Consider the following 21,323-nt stretch of genomic DNA (forward strand, 5'->3'; position numbering starts at 1 on the left):
TAGAAATAAGGGGTAGTAAAAGAAAACTCAGACATATTTTCATTTGAGCATTGAGGTCCTCTCTTCACTTTCACTTCTTCTAACAACCCTTAAGTAGTTAATTTAGTGACAATAACATTTTGTCATGCAGGGTGAGATTTTATTTGTTGGTTTAGGAAGAATTTGATTTCACTTACAGTATTTTCTAGAACTTTCTTAACGATAATATTGCATCCAAAATATTGCATGCCTTTTGCCCAAATAAAACTAATTAATTTCTTTTTCTATTCAATGAAAATTCTTTGAAATTGGACTGTTAAAAAAAATTCTCTTCACGTGTGCTCAGTAGAAGTCTGTCAAGGTGTGACAGTTAAATACCTATAAGGTTTTATATGCAATGAGAATATTTCACTGACACAAAAAGAGACAAAAAATATCCTTGCATATGTAGTCAGAACACAATTAATTGCAATGCCTTGCTCTTGGTCCTAAAAGTTGTTTCTGTTGCTGAGATGCTTGAGAGTGTTCAGTGATGGCAATCCTGTCTGTAAGGAAGTGGAGGTCCTTGCTTTTCCAGAGACAAAGTGGAAGAATTAGCCATTTGGCTTTGCTGCAGTGGGAAATCTACAACATGTGGGAGGCTACCTAAAGGACATTGTGTCAAGAAATGCTGAACAGGCAGACATGAAAATTGGATTTTAGGAAGTGAGGCAGGGCAAGACTGGGAGCTGAGGTGCCAAAAAATGTTGAGATCACTGAATGTGCAGTCAAGTGGGGCTCAGTCTGAAGAACACAGTGGGGAAGGCAAGGTCTCAGTATGGATCTCAGAAATGCTATGCAAGAGCAGATAGAACAGGGAAGAAATGGAGAGGAAATAGGAGTGGGAATATCAGGCTTTAGAGGAAAATAAAGACCCACTTCCATGAAAGCAAAGTCCTTTTCAGAAAATCAATATAAACCTTAAATCTCTGATTTTTATAAGCTCTTCCTCTCAGCTGGTAGTCTTAATAAACTAAAAGCCATATTATCTAATTTTTAACCTTCTCCTATGTTATTATATTAGCATTTTTTCAATTTGCATATTGGGGTTTTGTTGAAGAGACCATCCTCTAACTGGGTTTAAATATCCCTGAAACCTACTGATTCTTGCATCCTCTCTGAGATAAAGTACATTTGTGTATTTCTTGTAATGTAGAAATGTAAGGCATTTCTGTGATCTAATGGGACAGCATGCTGAGACATTCCTTTTAAACAGTTGAATAGGATTTGAAAATATTTAATCTCAGGCCAAAATAGACACAGTTAATTTTTGATCTTGTTATCTTCTTTCATTATCAACTGATATTTCATCCTCTAACCAGCTGTGTTTTGTGACACAGCCTAAGTATTCCACATTTTTACAGCTGCATTAAACAAAACTTTGGCGAATAGAAAATATACTTCTTTAATCCTATTAAAGTTAATATTTTTTAATTGTTAGAAACAACCTCAAGCAAGTTCTCTCTATAAAAAAATTAAGGATAAGATGAATAGTTATTCATCTAAGAAGTTTACATAGCAGGATTTTTAAATCTTGCTTAGCTATTGATTACCAATAGGAATATGTCCACTGTGATGCCACTGACACTACTGATGTGTGGTATGTAGAAGGTTTTTAATTGGCAAGCATATACTGCAGCAAGTTTTCAAACCTTGGAAAATTGATGTCAACAATTCTTATATTTTATTAATAAAAAAACTCATAAGACTAGTCTTATACATAGGTTCACAGAATCTGCTGAGTTGGAAGGGACCCATCAGGATCACTGAGTGCAACTCCGGGTCCTACACAGGACAGCCCAAGAGTCACACCATGTGCCTGAGAGCATTGTCCAAACACTTAATGAACTCTATCATGCTTGGTGCTGTGACCACTTTCCTGGGAGCCTGTTCCAGTGCCCAAACACCCTCTGGGTGAAGAACTTTTTCCTGATATCCAACTTAAACCTCCCGTGACGCAGTTTCATGCCACTCCTTCAGGTCCTGTCACTGATCACCACAAAGAGATCAGTGTCTACCCCTTCCCTTGCCTTCACAAGGAAGCTGTAGTCTGCAATGAGGTCTTCCCTCAGTCTCCTCCAGGCTGAATAGACCAAGTGCCCACAGCCACTTCTCATATGGCTTCACCTGAAAACCCTTCACAATCCTTGTGGCCCTGCTTTGGACATTCTCTAACCACTCAGTGTCTTTTGTGTATTGTGGTCCCCAAAACTTCACTCAGTGCTCGAGGTGGGGCCTCCCCAGTGCAGAGTAGTGTGGGATGCACCCCAGGACACGCTTGGCCCTCCTGGCTGCCAGGGCACTGCTGGTATCGACCAGGACCTCTAGGTCCCTTTCTACAGTGCTGCTCTCCAGCACCTTATTCCCCAGTTTATACACACAACCAGGGTTGCCCCATCCCTGGTGCAGAATCTGGCATGTTCCCTTGTTAAACTTCATGCAGTTGGTGATTGCCCATCTTTCTGCAGGACCTCTCTGCCCTCAAGGGAGTCAACAGCTTCTCCCAATTTGGTGTTGTCAGCAAAGTTGCTTAGTATTCCTTCAAGTCCTGCATCCAAGTCGTTAATAAGATGTTGAAGAGAACTGGGCTGAGGATGGAGGCCTGTGGATCCCCACTAGGGACTGGATCCCTGCCAGATATTGCCCCATTCACTGTAACTCTTTGTTCCTGACCAGTGAGCCAGTTGTTCACCCATTATGTAACACGGTTATCCAACTGTGTGGACATTTTGTCCAGAAGGCTACCTGTCTTGTTTAACATCTTTATGATCTGAATGATGGGGCAGAGTTCTACCTTCAACAGTTTTGTAGATGGCACCAAACTGGGAGGAATGGCTGATAGACTACAGAACCTTGCTGCTATTCATAGGGAGTTTGACAGGATGGAGAAATGAACCAGCAGGAATTTAAGAAGTTCAACAAGAAGTGCTAGAGTCCTGCACCCAGGGAGGAACAACTCCTGTGCACTAGTATATGCTGGGGACCGCCTAGTGGAAAGCACCTTGGCAGAAAAGGACTTCAGAGGGAAGTCAGGTTGAACATAAGCTAGTGGTGTGTCCATGTGATAAAGAAGGGAAGTGGTATCATGGGTACAGAAGGTCCTCTCTGAACAGGTATAGAAAAGTATAAACCTGAACAGGTTTTATGCAAGTAGAATGGATTGTTGATAGGTGTTTTGGAAAGAGGGAAAAGGTAGAGATGAATTGTTAAAGTTTGTGAAACAGGACAGTTACAATTTTTGTACAACATATCATGACTTACTAATTGTACATTTTTCATATTTTATAACGGAATCTAAGGAAAAATAAAAGTCTTATTACTCAACCACAAACTATTGAACTAGAATTGAGGCATTTTTCTTTGATACCGCAGGCAGTGAAAAGAGGTTTTTCTCACAGAATACTTTTTCTGCTTCATATATTTTCTGAGACAAAATTCTGCATTGAATGTCACTGAATATCTGACTAATACCACATCTGCATGTTGTTATATATAGCTGCAGGGGTCTTCTGAATTGCTTGTAATTATTTTTCTTAAAATGAAGATAATGTTCTTCACTAAGTTATAATTGTTTTCTGTATTCAGTTCCACCAGTTATCCGAGTCTATCCAGAGAGCCAGGCAAGGGAGCCAGGTGTGACAGCTAGCCTTCGGTGCCACGCTGAAGGTATTCCCAACCCACAGCTTGGTTGGCTGAAGAATGGAATTGATATCACTCCAAAGTTGTCCAAACAGCTAACTCTTCAAGGTAAAGGGGTGTATTTATTGTTTTCTACACATTGCTAGTGTTTTATCCATGCATTGTTTCCATACTAGCTGCCCTTTTCCCACAGTTTTAACTAAGGCTTGAAATCGAAGCGAAAACATTTCAAAAGATGTGATATCTTTCAGTTACTCCCCAAGACACATATCTTCTCTGCCTTCTCTTTGTTAGAATAATGATTGCATTTACTGGCAGGATTACCAGAAAATTCCAATGTGCTCTTCTCTGTTTGAAAATGTGCAGTATCTCAGTGGAGCAGACAGTCCTAGACCTGATCCCAGTCAGAACTGATAAGAATCTTAATGAGATTTGGGGACGTGATGGTAGAAAGGACTGGAGAAGAAATACCTGAAATGGATATGCTGTTTTCTGAAGGATATCAGCAGACCTCCATGGGAGTGCAAAGACTTTGCATACACACACACAAACCCTATCTCCCTCCCCAAAAAAACCCAAACCCCTCAAACCCCCAAAAGCCCTATCAAAAATTAAAGGAAAGTCTTACCTTTAATCAACAGTTCATTTGTATGAATCTTCAGGGCTCAGCAAAATCAGTGGACCTGTCCAGCATAAAATCTCCATGCTTCTTCAGTCTTTCTGGTGATTTTTGATCAGCCATAGGAAAACAACATCTCCTGCTACTAGTGTTCCCTTCAAAACTTTCACTCATCAACAAAACCAGGATGTTAATTAGGATAGTACAGCACTCCCACTGTAAGAAGCAGTGGGACAGACATGGCAAGTGCTTCTCTGAAGAGTTACTTTACCTGCAGATGTCATAGTCCTCTGTTCTTTCATGGACAACTCTCCTGGATATTTGTGAACAATTGCCTTGCAGAAACAGTTTCCACTATGAGTAGAAAGGGATGAACTCTTCCATAGCAGCATTCTCTTAATTTTACCTTAAGGGATTTGAGGGAATTTTTTTCCCCTTTCTCTCTGTTCCATATATTTATGATAAATAAATTAAAAGGGTTCTTCCCTAAGCAAAATATGTTTAATTCAATTTTCTAGCATTTAATTATTTGAAATACAATTTTGAAGATCTCATTACATTTTCCGTGAGATTTTTCTGAGTTAAACTATCTGTGCACTAGCTTCAAGCTAAAAGGGTGCTACACAGTAAGACAGTGCCCCTTCTAGTCTGTACTTTAGAATACCTACAAAGCTGGTTTTTGTATAGTTCCTACAGCTGAACAAGTTTACTATACTTAAAATTCAATGAATCATTGTTCACACCATTATTGACATCACATTATTTAAAAGATCTTTGCCCGTGAAACCTGGACTGTTTGTCGTCATTCCTGCACAAGCTGATACAATTCCTGAGGTTTCCATAAGCTTCTACATTGATGTAGGTGAAAAATTTCAGTGAACCTTTTTTTTCCTGTTGTTACACTACAGTCACACAAACCCAAAAGTAACTAGGTGACTCTGGTTAGGAATAACAAATAATTTTATTAAAATTTTTATTTACATTGAAAGTTTGGCCTGTTATTTTCCATGGATTATTTTGTGTAAAGGAAATTATGGTGTCAAGTGACCAAATACAACATAATAAAAACCCAATATTTACCTGATTAAAAAAAACTATAGTCATTTAAATATATATAAAACCTTAGATTGGTATTTGGCTCTGAAGTGCAAAATCAGCTGAGGCACTCTGGGTATCTGTGAGATGAAATAGTGCATGTAATTCACTAGCCAGTTGAATACCTTTGGACTAATTTGGCATGCCTCCAAGTTACGAAGTCAAGAATGAAAATGGTTTAATTAGTATAAGCAGAGAAACCCTTCTGCATTTATAATCTGAAAGCCCTAGCATTGTCTGCATGTTGATTTTTTTTTTCCCTCTCCTTTCAGCAAATGGTAGTGAGGTTCACATTAGCAATGTGCGCTACGAAGATACAGGAGCTTACACTTGCATTGCAAAGAATGAAGCAGGGGTGGATGAAGATATTTCTTCTCTCTTTGTGGAAGATTCCGCTCGAAAGACTCGTAAGTATTGTGAGAGTTACAAAAATGCATGCTGACCACACTCAAACATTTAATCAGTATGAAAACTATGAAACATTAAATAAACTGGGTTTGTGCAGATAGGTGATTTAAAAAAATAAAGTTCAATTAATGGTATCCAAGAGTCACTGAAGGCAGAGTGCATGATCTGCACTATATTAAGAAGTAAAATGAAATCCCTGATTCATTCTGTGAATCAACGTATTTTTTACATTGCTGGTAACTTTTTGATAGTTTCCTCATCATAGATGTGTTGCATATGAAGGGAATGTGAAGGGAAAAGGGAACTGGATGTCTATATATGGTGACTATTAGTGTGTTTTCCAGTGGTTTATGGGGGTGTGAGAGAAAGACCTTTTTTTCCTGTGTGTTCTTGAGATATACCAAGAGTCAAAATTGGCCCTCATGACATGAAAGTGATCGTAAGACTTGATCGGACCTACTGAAGTGCCCAGCAGGTCCGGAGGAGTTCCAGCCTGCCCATGCTGTCTTGTGCCTGGATGACTGTGGTTCTTCAGGATTGCAGAGCAACAATGAACACATTCACTTGCTATGCTGGGAGTTGAATGTGCCAAAGAAATCACTATCACTTCTAACAAGTAGCTTGCTTTATCCTCTGTTAAATGGTAGTGGGCTTTATTAACCCTGTTTACCTATTATTTGTCTAACTTGGTATTTCTTTCCTCTTGCCTCACTTTGCTTAGAAAAATCCATTCCTGAGTTTATACTTCACCCATTTTTTGTTTGATTGGTTTGTTTGGTTGTTTTTTTTGTTTGTGTTTTTTTTTTTTAATCTGTTACTGTAATGAATACTATATATTTATTAGAAATACATCTAATGTATAATGTATCTAATGTAAAATGATGGTTGTCTTACTAGTGAGTGTGATTGCATTAACTTAAGACATTCCTGTTTATTTAGAAGCTTATTCAACAGTGCCAAGTACTCAGCAGGATACCAGAGACAGAATTAGTAGCGCTGCAAGTCTGCCTGACACTTCCAAGCTGCAGGACATTGAGTTCTGTTACATATAGGTTTACTATGCTTTAAATGTTTCAGAGGAAATCTTCCATGCAGGAAAGTTTTATAACCTAAATGTTGATATATTTGCTTAGCTGATTTTAGTAACACTAATTAATTGTCTTTTAAAAAGACTTAACATGGGGGTTTTTAAGTGTCATGAAAATTACTGTTCAGACGCTTCTGGGAGGGCACCTAAGGATAATTAAGTTGTTTAATCATGCAGCATTTCTGGTAATCTGGTAATGTGAAGTAGCTTTACCACTTCCATTTGCCTTTTGCATTGTACAAAAAATGTTGTGAATTTTGCCAAATTTCAAGAGACTGGTGAACTCTAGTTTGTGTATGTTTGGTTAAAACTTTGGCCTTAACAACAAAATATTTGTAGCCAACCATACAGTTTCAAAGTGTTTTAGTTAAGTAATTTTATCTTCTGAAGACCTGATCTGCTGTGAATATGATAGAGATATCCACAACAATGCAAAGCACTTTTTTCAGGACTTGTAATGTGGTGTAATAATTTTAGGTCTGCTACCTTAGCAGGATTTGTAAAATCCCATGCCATGCAATGAACACAGCTTGTTACAAATGCCTTAGTATCTATTAGCAATAAGGTTTTAGAATGACCATTGGTGTCATGAAAGATGTAAATGAAGGAAGACAGAATATAAACCAAATTATTTCTAATACAATTCATCCAAAAGATATAGTCATCTTCCTTCCTATAAAAGTAATTTACTATGCAAGTTCAATGTTGTATGTTGAAGGGAAGCGTTTTACCATTATATTCCTTGGTGTTTGAACATGGTTTCCTAAGCATTGGTCCATGTGTAAATACTCATATAACCCACAGATGCATAGTTGTAACATTCAAATTTAGGTGTAGCAGATATTTACATTTTCAAGTCCAATTTGCTCAGCCACCCATTTCGGTACATGAGAGAAGACTACAGTACCTACCAATAAAAATACCACTGTTGACATGAACAAATTTTCTTAACAGGTGCAAATTTTTATAGATGCAGTTTAAAAAACTGCTGCTGTTTTTAAAAAAATTCTATTGTAGTGAGGAGCTGCTAGCATCAGAGATCTGGTACTTGAAGTAGAAGGGCCTCATTATTAACTCTTCTCCACTTGTTTTTATATTTTTCCCAAAATTCTTGTTCATGCATGAAATTAGGGATTATTAGGGAATAAAATTACATAGGTAAAACCACTTGGATAGGATTTGGGTCTTTTTTTTTACCCCACCCACACATATTAAGCACAGCTACTTTAATTTCAGGTCTGCTGATCAGGTAACAAGTTACATCCTAAAGATAGTCTCTGGTGAATGTAAATGTGTTTCCGTATGATCTGATATAAACTATTTCTGTCATTGATGACATTTTTATAAATTATTTTCCTTTTATCCTCCTTTAGGAGAATAAAGCAGACATATTTACTTTTTTTTTTTTTTTTTTGGTTCCTTACTAGAGAGCTCCCTTTTGGAAATCATAGGTTAGTGTTGTGAATAAAATAAGGTCAAATTCTCACTAGCTTGTCAGTTAATCTGGGCTTTTCTCCTTTGTGATGTCACATAAGATAAAAATCAAAGCAAAATAAAAGCATTTCTGAACATTGAGGCCATTTGCTATTGGGAGTTTAGTGAGAACTTTACAGTTGAGTTCTAAAATATAAAGTACAATTGTAGTGCCTTGAGCATGACAGTAATTTCAAAAGCCACATAAAAAATACAGAACATGATTCCGTTACCAGTGCATGCATTTTATTTCCTAGAAAGTTTAATAGTCAAATTAAGTGTTCACTTTTGTACTTATCTGACCCATTGTTTATGTGCATGTGTAAACTTCTGTGATTTAATGTTACTTTGCACAATAAACTAAATTTTTATTATTTTTTTGTGGAATCTCACTTTCAATACATCCAAATTTATGGAAAAACCCATTTCAGTGCTTTGAGAAAAAAATAATATCTGTGGCAGAAAGGGAAAGGCTAGTTCATTTCTTTGCAAATGGGTAATTTAAACAGCTCCTAAGAGAAAATATTATATTTTCTGGTACCTCTGACTAAATTAAAATCAGTGTCATTATGGACAAGTAGATGGTTAAATAATAAGCAAACCTTTCCATCACCTGTCTAAAAATGCTATTGGACTGCTAGGTTTTTATAATTCACAGGATTTTGCAGATTCATGTAATGCACCTGTCTGTATTATAAAGAGAAAAGAAGTGAATGGCAAAGCTATACTGAATTGTGGGAAATGTGATGCTAGTAGGAAAAATAAAGTTATACAATGCAAAGTATGAATTGAGGGTGCTAGGGTCTTGTTTATTTTAAAGTTTCCAGTTTCAGATATTTGAAATCCAGTTCTCAAGAAAAGTCAATGTAATTTTGATGATAATGGTTCATCATCAGGATGGTAATCTAGATGGAATTGAATGAAGAATACTCTGAAAATGCCTTGTCATCCAGATCTGTTCAGTAAATGCCAGCACTGAACACAAAACCATTGTTCTGTCTCACATAGGTAAAATTTTGAATAGTGGATGACAGTCTCAAGAATAGTTTGGCCTCTTCTTAGCACATCAGCCTTTTTCAATGTACACTAAAAATAAGACTTCTGAAAGTATGTTTTCATTTTAACATTGTCTTAGGTGAGAGAAATGAAATTATTTTCTTTAAAATACTTTAGTGTTAGACATGCCTTTTACCGATTAACTCATTCTGTAGCTGAAATTTTATTTATTTATTTATTTAACAACTATATGGCAGCACATGGATCCTTTTTGGAAGATTTGTGAAGTTATAATGGAAAATTTTAGTTGGTATTACCTATATAAATATCTCTTATAAGTACTGGTGATAAATGTCTACTGTTCTCTTTTATCAGATCCTGTTTAATTCCTCTGATGTTGACAACAGCAGTAGTATCTAAAACACTTTTGAATGTGAGAACTGTGCTGTTTTTATTCTCTAGAGACTGCAAAATTCCTTTTTTTGCTGTGAATTCCATTTTCCCTCAAGCTTGCAGTTAAAGCCATTGAGAATGAGATAGCTGGTCTGGGTGATAGCTGAATAACCCCTGCGGTGACTGGTAAAAGCATTCTGGGGATTAATGACCTGGTCTAAATCTCATTGAAGACTCAAGAGTCTCCCCTACTGACATGATCCTCTAATAATACCTGAGAGAGCTCAGCTGTGTTGGAAGGAGTCTTTGGTGTAATCACATTTGTAAATACAAATAGCAGTTTAAAGTCTGGTTTTAGTTTCCTTCCAACATATTTTCATTTTTCAGAACAGGTATTGCATGGATTCATAGACTCAAGCGTGATGGAACCGTTTTATCTAACTCTTATCTTCTACATTTCACAAGACATTAAATTGCAGTCAGTTCTGCCTGAATACAGATCTAATGCTTTGTTTGCCTGAAGTGTATCCTTACAGACATGCATATACCTGAGTCAGACATGCAGAGTCAAAAAATCCCTCATTTCTCTTGATATATTTTGCTTTACTTATTAATCAATTTTGCTAAGACAGAATAATGCTTAGTTTCCATTTTGAAGTCAGTTTTTCCTTCAGTTGCCTCCTTTGAGTCTCTCTCTTTTTTTTCCCCCCAATAAATTGACCTCTTAAGAATTGTTGTTCTATGAATATTGATTGCAAATTCTCACACACATAATATATAGGTCCCTCATAATAAGACAATTACCACAGTACTCAGTCTTTTTGTTTTGAGAATTCTAATTGGTTTTGGTACAGTTTGGGGTTTTTTTAAAATGGGAGCTGCTCTTTGCAGAAGCAGATGTATTATTTGTTTCTTTAATGTTCTGGAAAGAGAAATACGTAGTTGATAATTTTTTCTTCCATATGTATGGATCCTTTGTCACTATTTTCCACTAATATCAGCAGTGGAAGCTTGTTTATCTGTTTATCTCCCGTATGCTATCAGACCTCACTTTCCAAGCCTTGTCCGTCTCACATGTCTCAGTTAGTCATAGTCTGTTCTTTGTTTTCCTATACATCTACATTTCCATTTGGATATAACAAAATTTAATTTTTTTAGAGATGAACTTGACAAAGTCTTTCAAACATTTTCTTAGAACTGTTATTTATCATTACAAGTAATTCACAGACTTCTTAGGAAATGATTTTGTATTTGTTTACAGATCACTGATGAAAGTTGTTATGACACAATTCTCAGCCTGTTGCTCTGGACATGCTCCAGGACGTTCTTCTTCACATTTTACTAATGATTTAACTACCTTCTCAGATTAATTATTTTGGCAGTTTTTAATTCAATTAACATATACTTTACCATTGTTAAATAACTCTAATATTCAATCAGAATATTCTGTGTTAACAAATTGGATGTTTAGAAAAATTATGGGTTACAACTATACGAATTTTTACATTACTAAACTTCTATTTACATCAAAAAATATAGCCAAGTTTGTCTGTTAAGACCTGGTCTCTGTTAGAACATATTAGCTGACTTATAATTGTCTTCTTGGTTTTTGATCTCTTACTGAATTTAATTCTATGCAAGTGTTGTCTGTTCTTTTATCTGGGTCATATGCCCCAGTCTAACTAGCCCACAGCTGCTTGAGTTATTAAGTTTCAGGAAGTGGGCAACTACTAGGAGCAAATATAGTGGTACTTTATGGCACTCCTAAACTTTATGATGTATTCTGATTTTTTTTCAAAACCAGTAGCACCAGACTAAACATCTGAAACAACTTTTAGCAAGTATTTCTATGCACTGCGTTTGTACCTGCATATTTTAAATATTTGTCTTGATTACACATAATTTACCCTCCTTTTTTTTCCTTTGTAAGGTAGAAGACATTCAATCAGGCTCTGTTTTCAATTATTATCCTGCCCCTGTAAAAATACAGGGCGAAAATATTTATAGCTATATATTGTCAACAGAACATTAAAAAACCAAACTAGTTCACAGCAGTACAATTTAAAACTTGAATAGCTCTGATATGACAAGGCTTTTCTTCTACCTTTAGTAGCAATCTGTGATGATTTCCAGGGTTTCTGCTGCTTCAGTGGTATAAAGGAATGTCAGACTGCTGGAACTTCTTCTGTTAGCTGAAAAATGGGATTTCATCATAACTAAGACTACTTCTTTTCTTAAGGATTCCAATTTCTCTCTTTTTGTAAACAGGTTCTATATTCTACTGCCCAGCATCCCTGCAGCAACTGATAAAAGATGGCTTTCATTTTCTACCTTGTAGTACGTGCAGATACATTTTAAGGGACTCTCAAACCCTTTTTTAATGGCTAGCTTTCTCCCCCATACTACTGGATTTACCATCATTTAAAGCATGTACACACAAGTGTACAACTCCACTGTAGATTTCTGCTGATGACTACATTTGATAATCACAAACAGATTGGATCAGCCCAACTCCTAGAAGCCATAGGGCAAACCAAAGTCATCATCTTGCTGTTGTTGAAACACTGTTTGGAAGCTGAAGAATTTAAATGTATTTTGGCAGTGTATCTTGACAATAAATTTATGAGAAGGTGGAGTGGGCAACATGTTACTGCCATTTTTTTGTTGATACACAGTACAATAATAATCACAAATAGAGGAGGAAGAAATTACAACTTCCATTTGTGGGATTTATTTATTTAATGAGGTTCCATTGCGGTAGTAGTAAAACCAATGGATTTGGTCCAATTTCAGTTTTTAGTCAAAGTAACATTAATTGAATATGGCATATAATACATAGCTAAATATACCAAATAAACCATTTTGTTAACTTAGGAAAAAGATAACAAGGAAGACTTACACTAATAGTGGAATATTTAAGAGAAATAATGGAGTGGAATATATCGATGTAATCTGATACACATATGGAACATCAGATTACACTGCATACAGATTTTTTTTCTAAAGAAGAAAATCAGGCAGTGTAAAAAGCAGGAAAATAAAAAATATTCATCATCAAAGACAAGTGAGTATTTTCAAGGGTAATTTTCAAATAAAATTTTTATCTTAGCTACTAGTAAAATAATTTGGAAGTAACTCTAAAAATCTGTATTTTTTTTGTTTTGTTTCTTGAAGACTTTGACAGGTCCATCAGTTGTGCTTTAGTTTCTTTTCTGATTCTACCATACTAGCACCATTGATCATAAAAGCTCATGCTGTTTCCTTTAAAATGAAATTGGTCTGTGGGTTTGTTACTTTTTATTTTTTAAAATATTATTATTTCTCTTAATTATTTCCAAAAAATTGTGTTAAAAAGCACAGTTCAGTTTGCCCTTGATTAATATGACTTCTTTGGTGTATCTCTTAAATTTTATTGAGACATATCTATGTACCTTGGGGAGACAACTGGCATGATAGATAGTTACCAAGTAAAGCTATTAAGACATTTTCAAGACCAATTTGAGAGTACTTGATTGTCTTTTAATATTTAGTAGGTTTCATTTTGGTTATCAACCATATGCTTTTGTGTTACTGAATTCGCCCACTGTGACATCAGCATAGGCAAGATAATTTATCCTTTAGATTCTTTCCCCTAGTCACAAAAAGCAGAACAAATGTTCTCTGCCTCATGCACTGTATCTTAGGAATACATTTTAAAAAAATCATATAACTGTTCCATGCCATTAAGTAGCTCTGTTTCTAACTGGGCCTTTTTTAGGTAATGTCATAGTCCTATCACCTAACAAGATTATGTGATCTGAATGCTACTGACTTGACAGGTTTATGGCCATCATAGGCAACAAGACATCTCCACTGTCTGGAACTGGGAATAAGACTAAAAGCCTTTTGACGGTGATTTATGGCCTAAATTCTCTCTGAAAGGCTTTATGCAATTTTAATACAATCTTCCTGTCACATCTGATACTGAATGGTACCTATTTACCTAATTTCCTGAGATAATTTATGCTGGCATTTTATTTTATGGCAGAGCTAAACAAGTTTATACTTGTTGACAGCATCGTAGGCAAAGACTTTATTTCAAACTACCAAGTAATTCAGCTCGTGAACCATTTTTCCTTCCTGCTAGTGTAGACTGGATTGAGTTAATGTGCTATGGGAAAGAACTTATACATGATTAATTATAAAGACTTATACAAAATGTAGAAAAATAAGCTAACATGTTCGTATTTGAACAAAATTAAAATGTCAACTGTTGACTTTTAACTGATAAATAATAGTCTAATATACATAAACCAGATCTTTGGTTATTGTATTAGCTAACCTGAAATGAAATTAAAGTGCACGTCACATAAGAACAGATTGGAATTTTGAAAGAAATTTTAATGGCAATTATTTTAAAAATACTTGAAGCAAGCAATAGAAACTTTAAAAAAAGTGTTGGCTTCACAAATAAATTAGTTTTTATATATTTGCATTTGTATATAAGTCAAACAAATCTGAATTTCTTATAGAAAGAATGAAATTAAAAGCAGTTATGTGCATAACTTTTTTCATTCGGCTGGATTGTGGAAGCTGAGCAAAAAGTAATTCATGTCAACCTCATCTTCACTTTTAACACAATTATTTTTAACATACAAATAATAATTAAAAACTTATGTGGTTCAGCAAAAAAATAGTAATTATGGTATAGATTTACCCTGTAACATAAGGGTGTGTATGCATTAGAGATGTGAGAAAAGAGAGTAAGTAACACTCTCTTTATCATCTGTATAGGATTAATCTGAACAGTTGACAGGTGGTGGCTGTCAGTGAAGTAGGAAGACAGCATCCCTTTAAACATCTTGAAATTACTTTTTTTATGCAATTGAAGGTGCAGTAGATTATAATAGGACAATTCTAAAAAATAATGTTGAACTACACATTTTTGTCATATGCCTTACTGCGTTTTCTATTACATCTACTTGTGACCTCCTGCCATCATGGAATTGAAGGCACTGAAAGGGACAGTGGTTTCCTATCTGACAGTGCAAAGCTTAGAGCAATCAGCTGATATGAAACCATTGATTTTTTTTTATCAGCTGTTAAGTTCTGATAGAAATTCAGATAAAATATTTACAAAATATTGAGTACAAAGCTTGTGTTTTGATGAGATGGAATTAACAACAGTGGTTCTATATTCATGAACAATCATTATTCATATTTTCCCCTGCAATTTTTAAATTTGGAATATTATATAATGCAGATGTCTTTTTTCTGGTTTCCCCTATTTTTAAAGCCGTCTTAAACAGCATTGTTCTCTTAGTGCAGCAAACGAAGAAATTTTTCAGATATTAAGGTTTTAATTGATATCCATTTTATTTGAGTATGTCTGGATATATAGTATTGTATGCTGACTACTGAAAATTTGAACAGCTAATTATAATGCTAAAAGGAAGTAGAAGAGCTAAATTTAGTCTTCAGACTCACTCAATGTCAATTTTACACACACACACACACACACAAACACACACACACACTTTATTTCCAAAATGCGTTGAATGTTTTAAGAAAAGAAAAGAAGGGAGGAAGAACACTAGTTGACATAGTTGAAATCTTTGAAATTGTCTTTTGAGTCAGAAAAGTGAATGTAATGACATTTATTACCAATGCAATAAGAAAGAGAAGGATACAGAATTTATTTGGAAAGTGATATTGTAGTACCCTCATTCATTTAGTGCTAGAAATACCGTGGCTCTTTGCAGTTGCTGTTTCCATCCAAAGTGGGTAAGAAATTACCCTGCTATTAGTCTGTTGCAGAATTTCATTAATTACCAAGGACAGAGTTTAGTGAAATATGTGCAACCTATTACCGTTCAACCAACACAGACAATATATAACAAAGATGAAGAGCAGGCATTCAGAGGTAATGTTAGCTGCTCCTAATCAAAGGCTGGGGCTGTACACAAAACCATAGAATAGCTATGTAAGGACCATGAAGAGTGATTTTTATGGAGCTGTAAGTATTCTTAAAAAAAAAGAAAAGAAAAAGAAAACCACTTTCAAGAAAACTTGGATTCTCCCTTGTTTTGTGCTGCTGGGGGAGGAGGGAGAGAGACAAACAATGCAGACTTCTTTTTGATGACAATATAAAAGGCCCAGCAACAAATGGTGTAATAAACTAGCTGCTTTAATAAGATCTAATAAAAAGAGGAATATAGATACTGAGTAAATCTTGCAACCCTTCACATGCTGAGCATTGAGGATTTATGCAGCATGGGATTAATTGTGGATGGATTTTCCCATAGCAAGCTGTGCAGATCCTGTCCATGGAGAGGTTCCCCCTCCCTCCCATGCTGCGGTGGTTTCATCTGGTGTAACAAAGAAACCCATATATCTTACGGCTGGTTGCAATGTTGCATTTGTCATAAGACCCGTGAGCGTGCAGCACAGGCTTTTATGGGCATTCCAGCACATATCCTTGCAGCAGGTACTCATGTGACATGCAGGCTTCCCAAGCCTTAAGTACAAGGCCCCGTGTCGCAGACATAGCCTACTCAAGGTCACAAACTTCTGGAATATGATGTCTTCTGTAAGGCTCACAGTACTTTTCCTGATACTATTTAGTAGCTATATGGAATCAGGGCAAGAGAGATGATGATATTCCATCTTGAAACCAGAAAATTTTGCTGAGATCTATCAATAATTATGTATTCTTACATCATGAAGTTTGCAAATGTTTGAGAATTTAGTATAAAGTGTGGCTGAAAATGTTAATTTTTGCTTAACCAAAAAGGAAGGTAAACAATGTTCCTTAGCATTTATACTTGCAGTTGTTCCATCACTGAACTCTTTGTCTCAAGAGTTGACATCTTTCCTGAACATAAGCTATAGGTCTGATTAAAAAACTAAGTGAGGTTTCTTGATCTGTTAGGAGAGATGGTGGTTGTTGTTTATGATTTTATATTGTATTCTTAAATTATGTCTCAATTTTCTTCCAGCTGATATGCTAATTCTAAAATTAATATGTGAGGCTTTTAAAACACTTATTATCCTGCCCATTTTGTTGAGCAAAGCTCAGAATCATACATATCATTTTACATTAACACAAATTAATGTGTTCTGTACTTAGCATCTTAAATCATTTTGTTTGATCCTGTGCAATTCCATGCAGCTGCATAATTGTAATTACTTTTTATTTTCTTTTCTATGTCACCCCTAGAAAAACAATGATAAACTTTAGAACATTATGGTTGAACTTATGGGACCTCAAGTGCCACGTATTACATGGTTATTTCCTCACAATGTGAAGAGAAAACTAATTTTAAAGGAGATCCTCCAGGTTGCCCTGGGGAAATCAATTTTCTTTATTGCATAAGAAAGGCTGTGTGAGATAACATAGCAAACATACAGAATTGTGATCTGCATCTGGAGCCACTGTTTGGGCATGTAGGGATAAACTTGGAAGTTCCAGAACCCAGTAGGAGCTGAGTCTGGTGAATGGCATAAAGGGCAAAAGATGGGCTTGTACAGAGACATCAGCAGGAAAGAGAAGGCTAAGGGCAAATGTGGGCCTACTGAATGGGTGGGGACCTTGTGGCAAAGGATATGGAAGGGGACAAGTTGTACTTAAGGTTTCTTCACGTTGGTCTTTCCTGGCAAAACTGTTCCTAGGAGTGTGACACCACTGGGAAAGTTTGGGAAGGAAATCATCCTCTGGCAAGGAAGCCATATCCATGGTGTATAGGATCTGATTGAGACCATTTACACGAAGTGGACTTTCACAGATGGAAGGGCCTGGATAGCATGGCCCCACAAGCACTGGGCAAACTGGCCCATGGCATTGGGAGGCCACTGGATGATCTATGAAGGATCATGGTGATCGAGGAGGTTCCTGCAGACTGTAAGAAAGCCAGCACTGCTCTTCAGGGGCAAGAGGGAGAATCCAAGACACGATAGGTGCATCGGCCTCACCTTGATTTCTGGAATGGAGATGGAGCATTTCATCCTGGAAACCATTCCCAGAACCAGAAGGTGTTTAGGAGCAGTCAGCATGGATTTACGGAGGAAAAAATTCCTGGTGGGCCTGACAGCCCTCTGCAGTGAGGTGACTTGGCAGGGTGGATGTAGGAGATATTGTTTAGGATGTCCTTAGAAATCTTTTGGATGCCCTCAGAGACAAACCATGTCATGATGAAGTCCAGGGTAGATACCTAGACAGGGGGCTGAATCCAAAACTGACTGAAGTACCAGACCCAAAGGCCTGCATCATGTCCCAGGGCTGTTTTCTCCATCTCCTATCTGTTGAAGTACAAATGATATTTGGGAAAATTATAGTATCCAGGCCTTTTGTGGAGGGATAGTTCCTTTTTCACTCCCATCTTTCAGCTGTCAGCAACTGAGGAACTTCTGTGTACCAAAATAATTTTTAATAATATGTGCTTCATTGCTTTTTCTAAACTTTTTTTTTTTTAAAGCATACTAATGTTTTTATCTTTTGCAACACTGTGTTTCAATGAATGTCCCAATTTCATTACGTGTGTGTGTGTGACATATGTGTTTTCTGTGTTGTATTCCTTTCCTTTAAGCTGTTTTGGTTTTTTTTTTAATTCTTAAGATCATTACTTTGCAATATGCTTTGGTTTTCAGTGATGGTGTTTTAAAAATTTTATTCTGTTGCATGCTGAGTTCTAAATATTTACAATTTGCAAAATTATATTTTCTTTATTTGTTTTTTTCCCTCTGCAGACAGAAAGAGCAATATTAGGCTAATATAATTTTCATTGTTCTCAAAGGTCTAAAATCCAATTGCAAACAAGATGGCCAAATAAAATCTATGTTTTCACAGAAAAAACAATGTAAACATTTAGTTGGTTACCATGCCAACTTATACTTCCAGTCTTGGTCTTCCAAAGATAATGGCAAACATTATGCAACATGACAATTTTGGTAGCATGGTTGCTCTACAGCCATACAGAACAATATCTTGTTTTGATTTTGCATATCTCTCTCATAAGTGTCCTGAACTCAATCTCTTCAAAGTCCAGGGTTTAAAGGAAATTAAGAAAATTGCATCACCTGTCATTAATATGCATCATTTATATGCATGAAAACTGCACATGCTTTTTATAATAGATTATGAAACACAGTATTGATACTGGTTAATGGAGTTAGCTTGGGGGAATTTAGTGGGAGTGATGGGGTTTACCCTATCCTGAATAACTGCTCTGGCTAAACACAATTTTGTCATGTGACGTAGAGAACTATCATTAGTTCACCGTTTCCATTGATTTACCTGTAGGAGTATTTTAGTGGATCAGAGGTTAAAGCAGCATAATTATTTCAGAATTAATGTATCATTTCTTGTTTTATCTTGTTCATTTGTATTTTCTGTTCTTTCTTTCTCTTACATGCTGCAGTTGCAAACATATTGTGGCGAGAGCAAGGTACTAATGGCGATTACTTTTGTTCGTATTTTCTGTATTATGATGAAATGCTCATCTGTTGTTTCTTTTGTGTGTGTGTGTCTATGTTTGATCATACTCTACAGTTACAGTAATTACCTTCTCCCTTGCAACACTGAGGATTTTCATTTAAAGAAAAATTACAGGGGTAATGAATGCCTTAAAGGCTCATACTTCCGCAAACTCCTTTTCTTTTTTGGGAGAGAGAAGGAAATAAGCTGTTCACAATTTTCAGACAATTGCTCAAAGATGTACAAGAAGCTCAGATTTAAAATGTAGACATTTAACTTTTGTTGCCATGATAAAATTTCCAGCCAGTCAGCTTGTATGCTGTTGAGACTGATTTTCTTGTATGAATCTTTCTTATTTGACAACATTATAGTGTTAAGCAGTTTAAAATTGAGATACCTGTTGTTGCTTAATGAAACCAAGCATCTTATACTGAGGAAAGGTTTGTAAATAAATGTTGGGACAGGGACTGGATGTTTGTAATGAACTGAAGGATAAATATAAATAAAGACAAAATCAGGTGTTATAAAAGTCACGGAAATTTTATTTTACAAGCAAAAGATAGGTATTAGTTTTCAAATATATACAACATAATCTCAAAATTATCTCATATTCCAGAAAAATACCATAATCTAAGTGTTGTCATGCATTCCCATTTTGTTGTTCTAACTCATGTATTCTTCATCTAAAGTTGCAATTTAGGAATTAATATATTTCAGGAGTAAGAAATTGTTTCAATTATTTCCATTGGAAGATTGATAATACAAGAGAATATTATAATAAGTGGATCAGGCTTTGCTGTGAATTCATGTTAGAAATGGTATTTCCGTAGACTTTTTAAAAATTGGTTTTTAATTAATTTAAAAATTCAGAAATCTGATATTTCATTTGCCTGTACATAGTAACCTTTGGCTTTCCCAGTGTATTTATAAATATGAACTAGTTTTATTTTTTTATTCATTTTACCAGTTGCTCAACTGGTACAAAAAAACATCTCCCTAATTGTGGTGGAGCTCAGCTGTGAGCCTCCTGCTCTATTGGCCTTGCAGAGTGCAAATGATGTGTTTAGGGCTTCATACCATTCCACTGTAAATTATTAAACTGATATGCAACATGATTGCGCCAAATTCTCAAAAGTATGGTGTTCTCACCTCTTGTTGAGAAAGTATCAATTATATTTTATCTCAAATAAAACTGAAAACATGATTAGTATCACCTTGATTTTTTTAGATGATTGTCTTTTCAAGACAGTTTGTTGCCTTCAGTGGTTAGAATGCACCTAGGAAAACTTAAATTCTATGACAAAAAAGACCAATTAAAAATAAGAGCGTACCAGAGGGCTTATGGTAAAGACATTCAAGTTTCTCTGTGACTAATGTGAAACTAAACAGAAAACAATTTATAGTAGCAGATTTTGTGTCTCCTAGAGCAGATTTTCTCAATCTCTCCTGCATTTCTCATTGGCCAATCCTCGTGTTTCCAAGAAATGCTGTTACTAATTACCACACTGGAAATATTTTACAGGAGAACAATACCCTGAAGATGCCAATAAGCATCACTGCTGACTTCTCTGAGCCATGCATACTCTGCCATTTTCTGTTATCAAAGTATTAACAGATAGGAGCGGAGGCATGGGTGATTAGTAGGACAATCAAGATCATGAAACCATATATAGGCCTTAGTGCCTACAGATATTTCTGTATCAAGTGCACAAATATTTTATCACAACCACTTGCATGAGAAAATCTGAAAGGATTTTGAAAGTACATGTGTATTACAGTAATAATACAGTAGATAAGTAAATGTAAATATATTCATATGTTTGCAAAAGAACCCCAACCACCACCATTTTAAAAAAAGATCAGTGTTAGCCAGTTTTAAGTATCAATTTAGTCTAAATAAAGCAAATCTATTTGTCTATTGCTTCTGACCCTGCATTAAAAATGTGCAGGACTGTATTTAGTGGGGGGAGGATTGCAAAATTAAGTCTTTAAAGGAATAGCTTCTGTCGTTCTGAGAAAGTGGCTTGCCTAGGTGATTAGATATTTATGCAGATTAGATACTTGGATAGGTATCTGTAGCCACTGACTCAAGAGTATTGGGTCATAATAAGTTGGAAACAGGACTTAACTAATTGGATCCACAG

General features: G+C 35.7%; 1 protein-coding gene across 2 annotated transcripts in view; it reads left to right on the top strand.

Moving 5' to 3' along the window:
- The window catches only part of FSTL5 (follistatin like 5), a gene marked incomplete at both ends in the record, with an annotated part of 250,145 nt that overhangs the window by 185,397 nt on the left and 43,425 nt on the right, over positions 1 to 21,323 (top strand). The window contains 3 exons of one of the 2 annotated variants that reach the window (XM_082281448.1): positions 3,604 to 3,765; positions 5,644 to 5,778; positions 19,124 to 19,150. In XM_082281448.1, coding sequence (XP_082137574.1) covers positions 3,604 to 3,765; positions 5,644 to 5,778; positions 19,124 to 19,150 — 324 coding nt within the window. The remainder of the gene's footprint in view (positions 1 to 3,603; positions 3,766 to 5,643; positions 5,779 to 19,123; positions 19,151 to 21,323) is intronic. The other variant, XM_082281449.1, reaches the window with a different exon arrangement.

The sequence above is a fragment of the Coloeus monedula genome (genome assembly GCF_965178545.1).
Source record: "Coloeus monedula genome assembly, chromosome: 5".
In the NCBI taxonomy this organism is placed as follows: domain Eukaryota; kingdom Metazoa; phylum Chordata; class Aves; order Passeriformes; family Corvidae; genus Coloeus; species Coloeus monedula.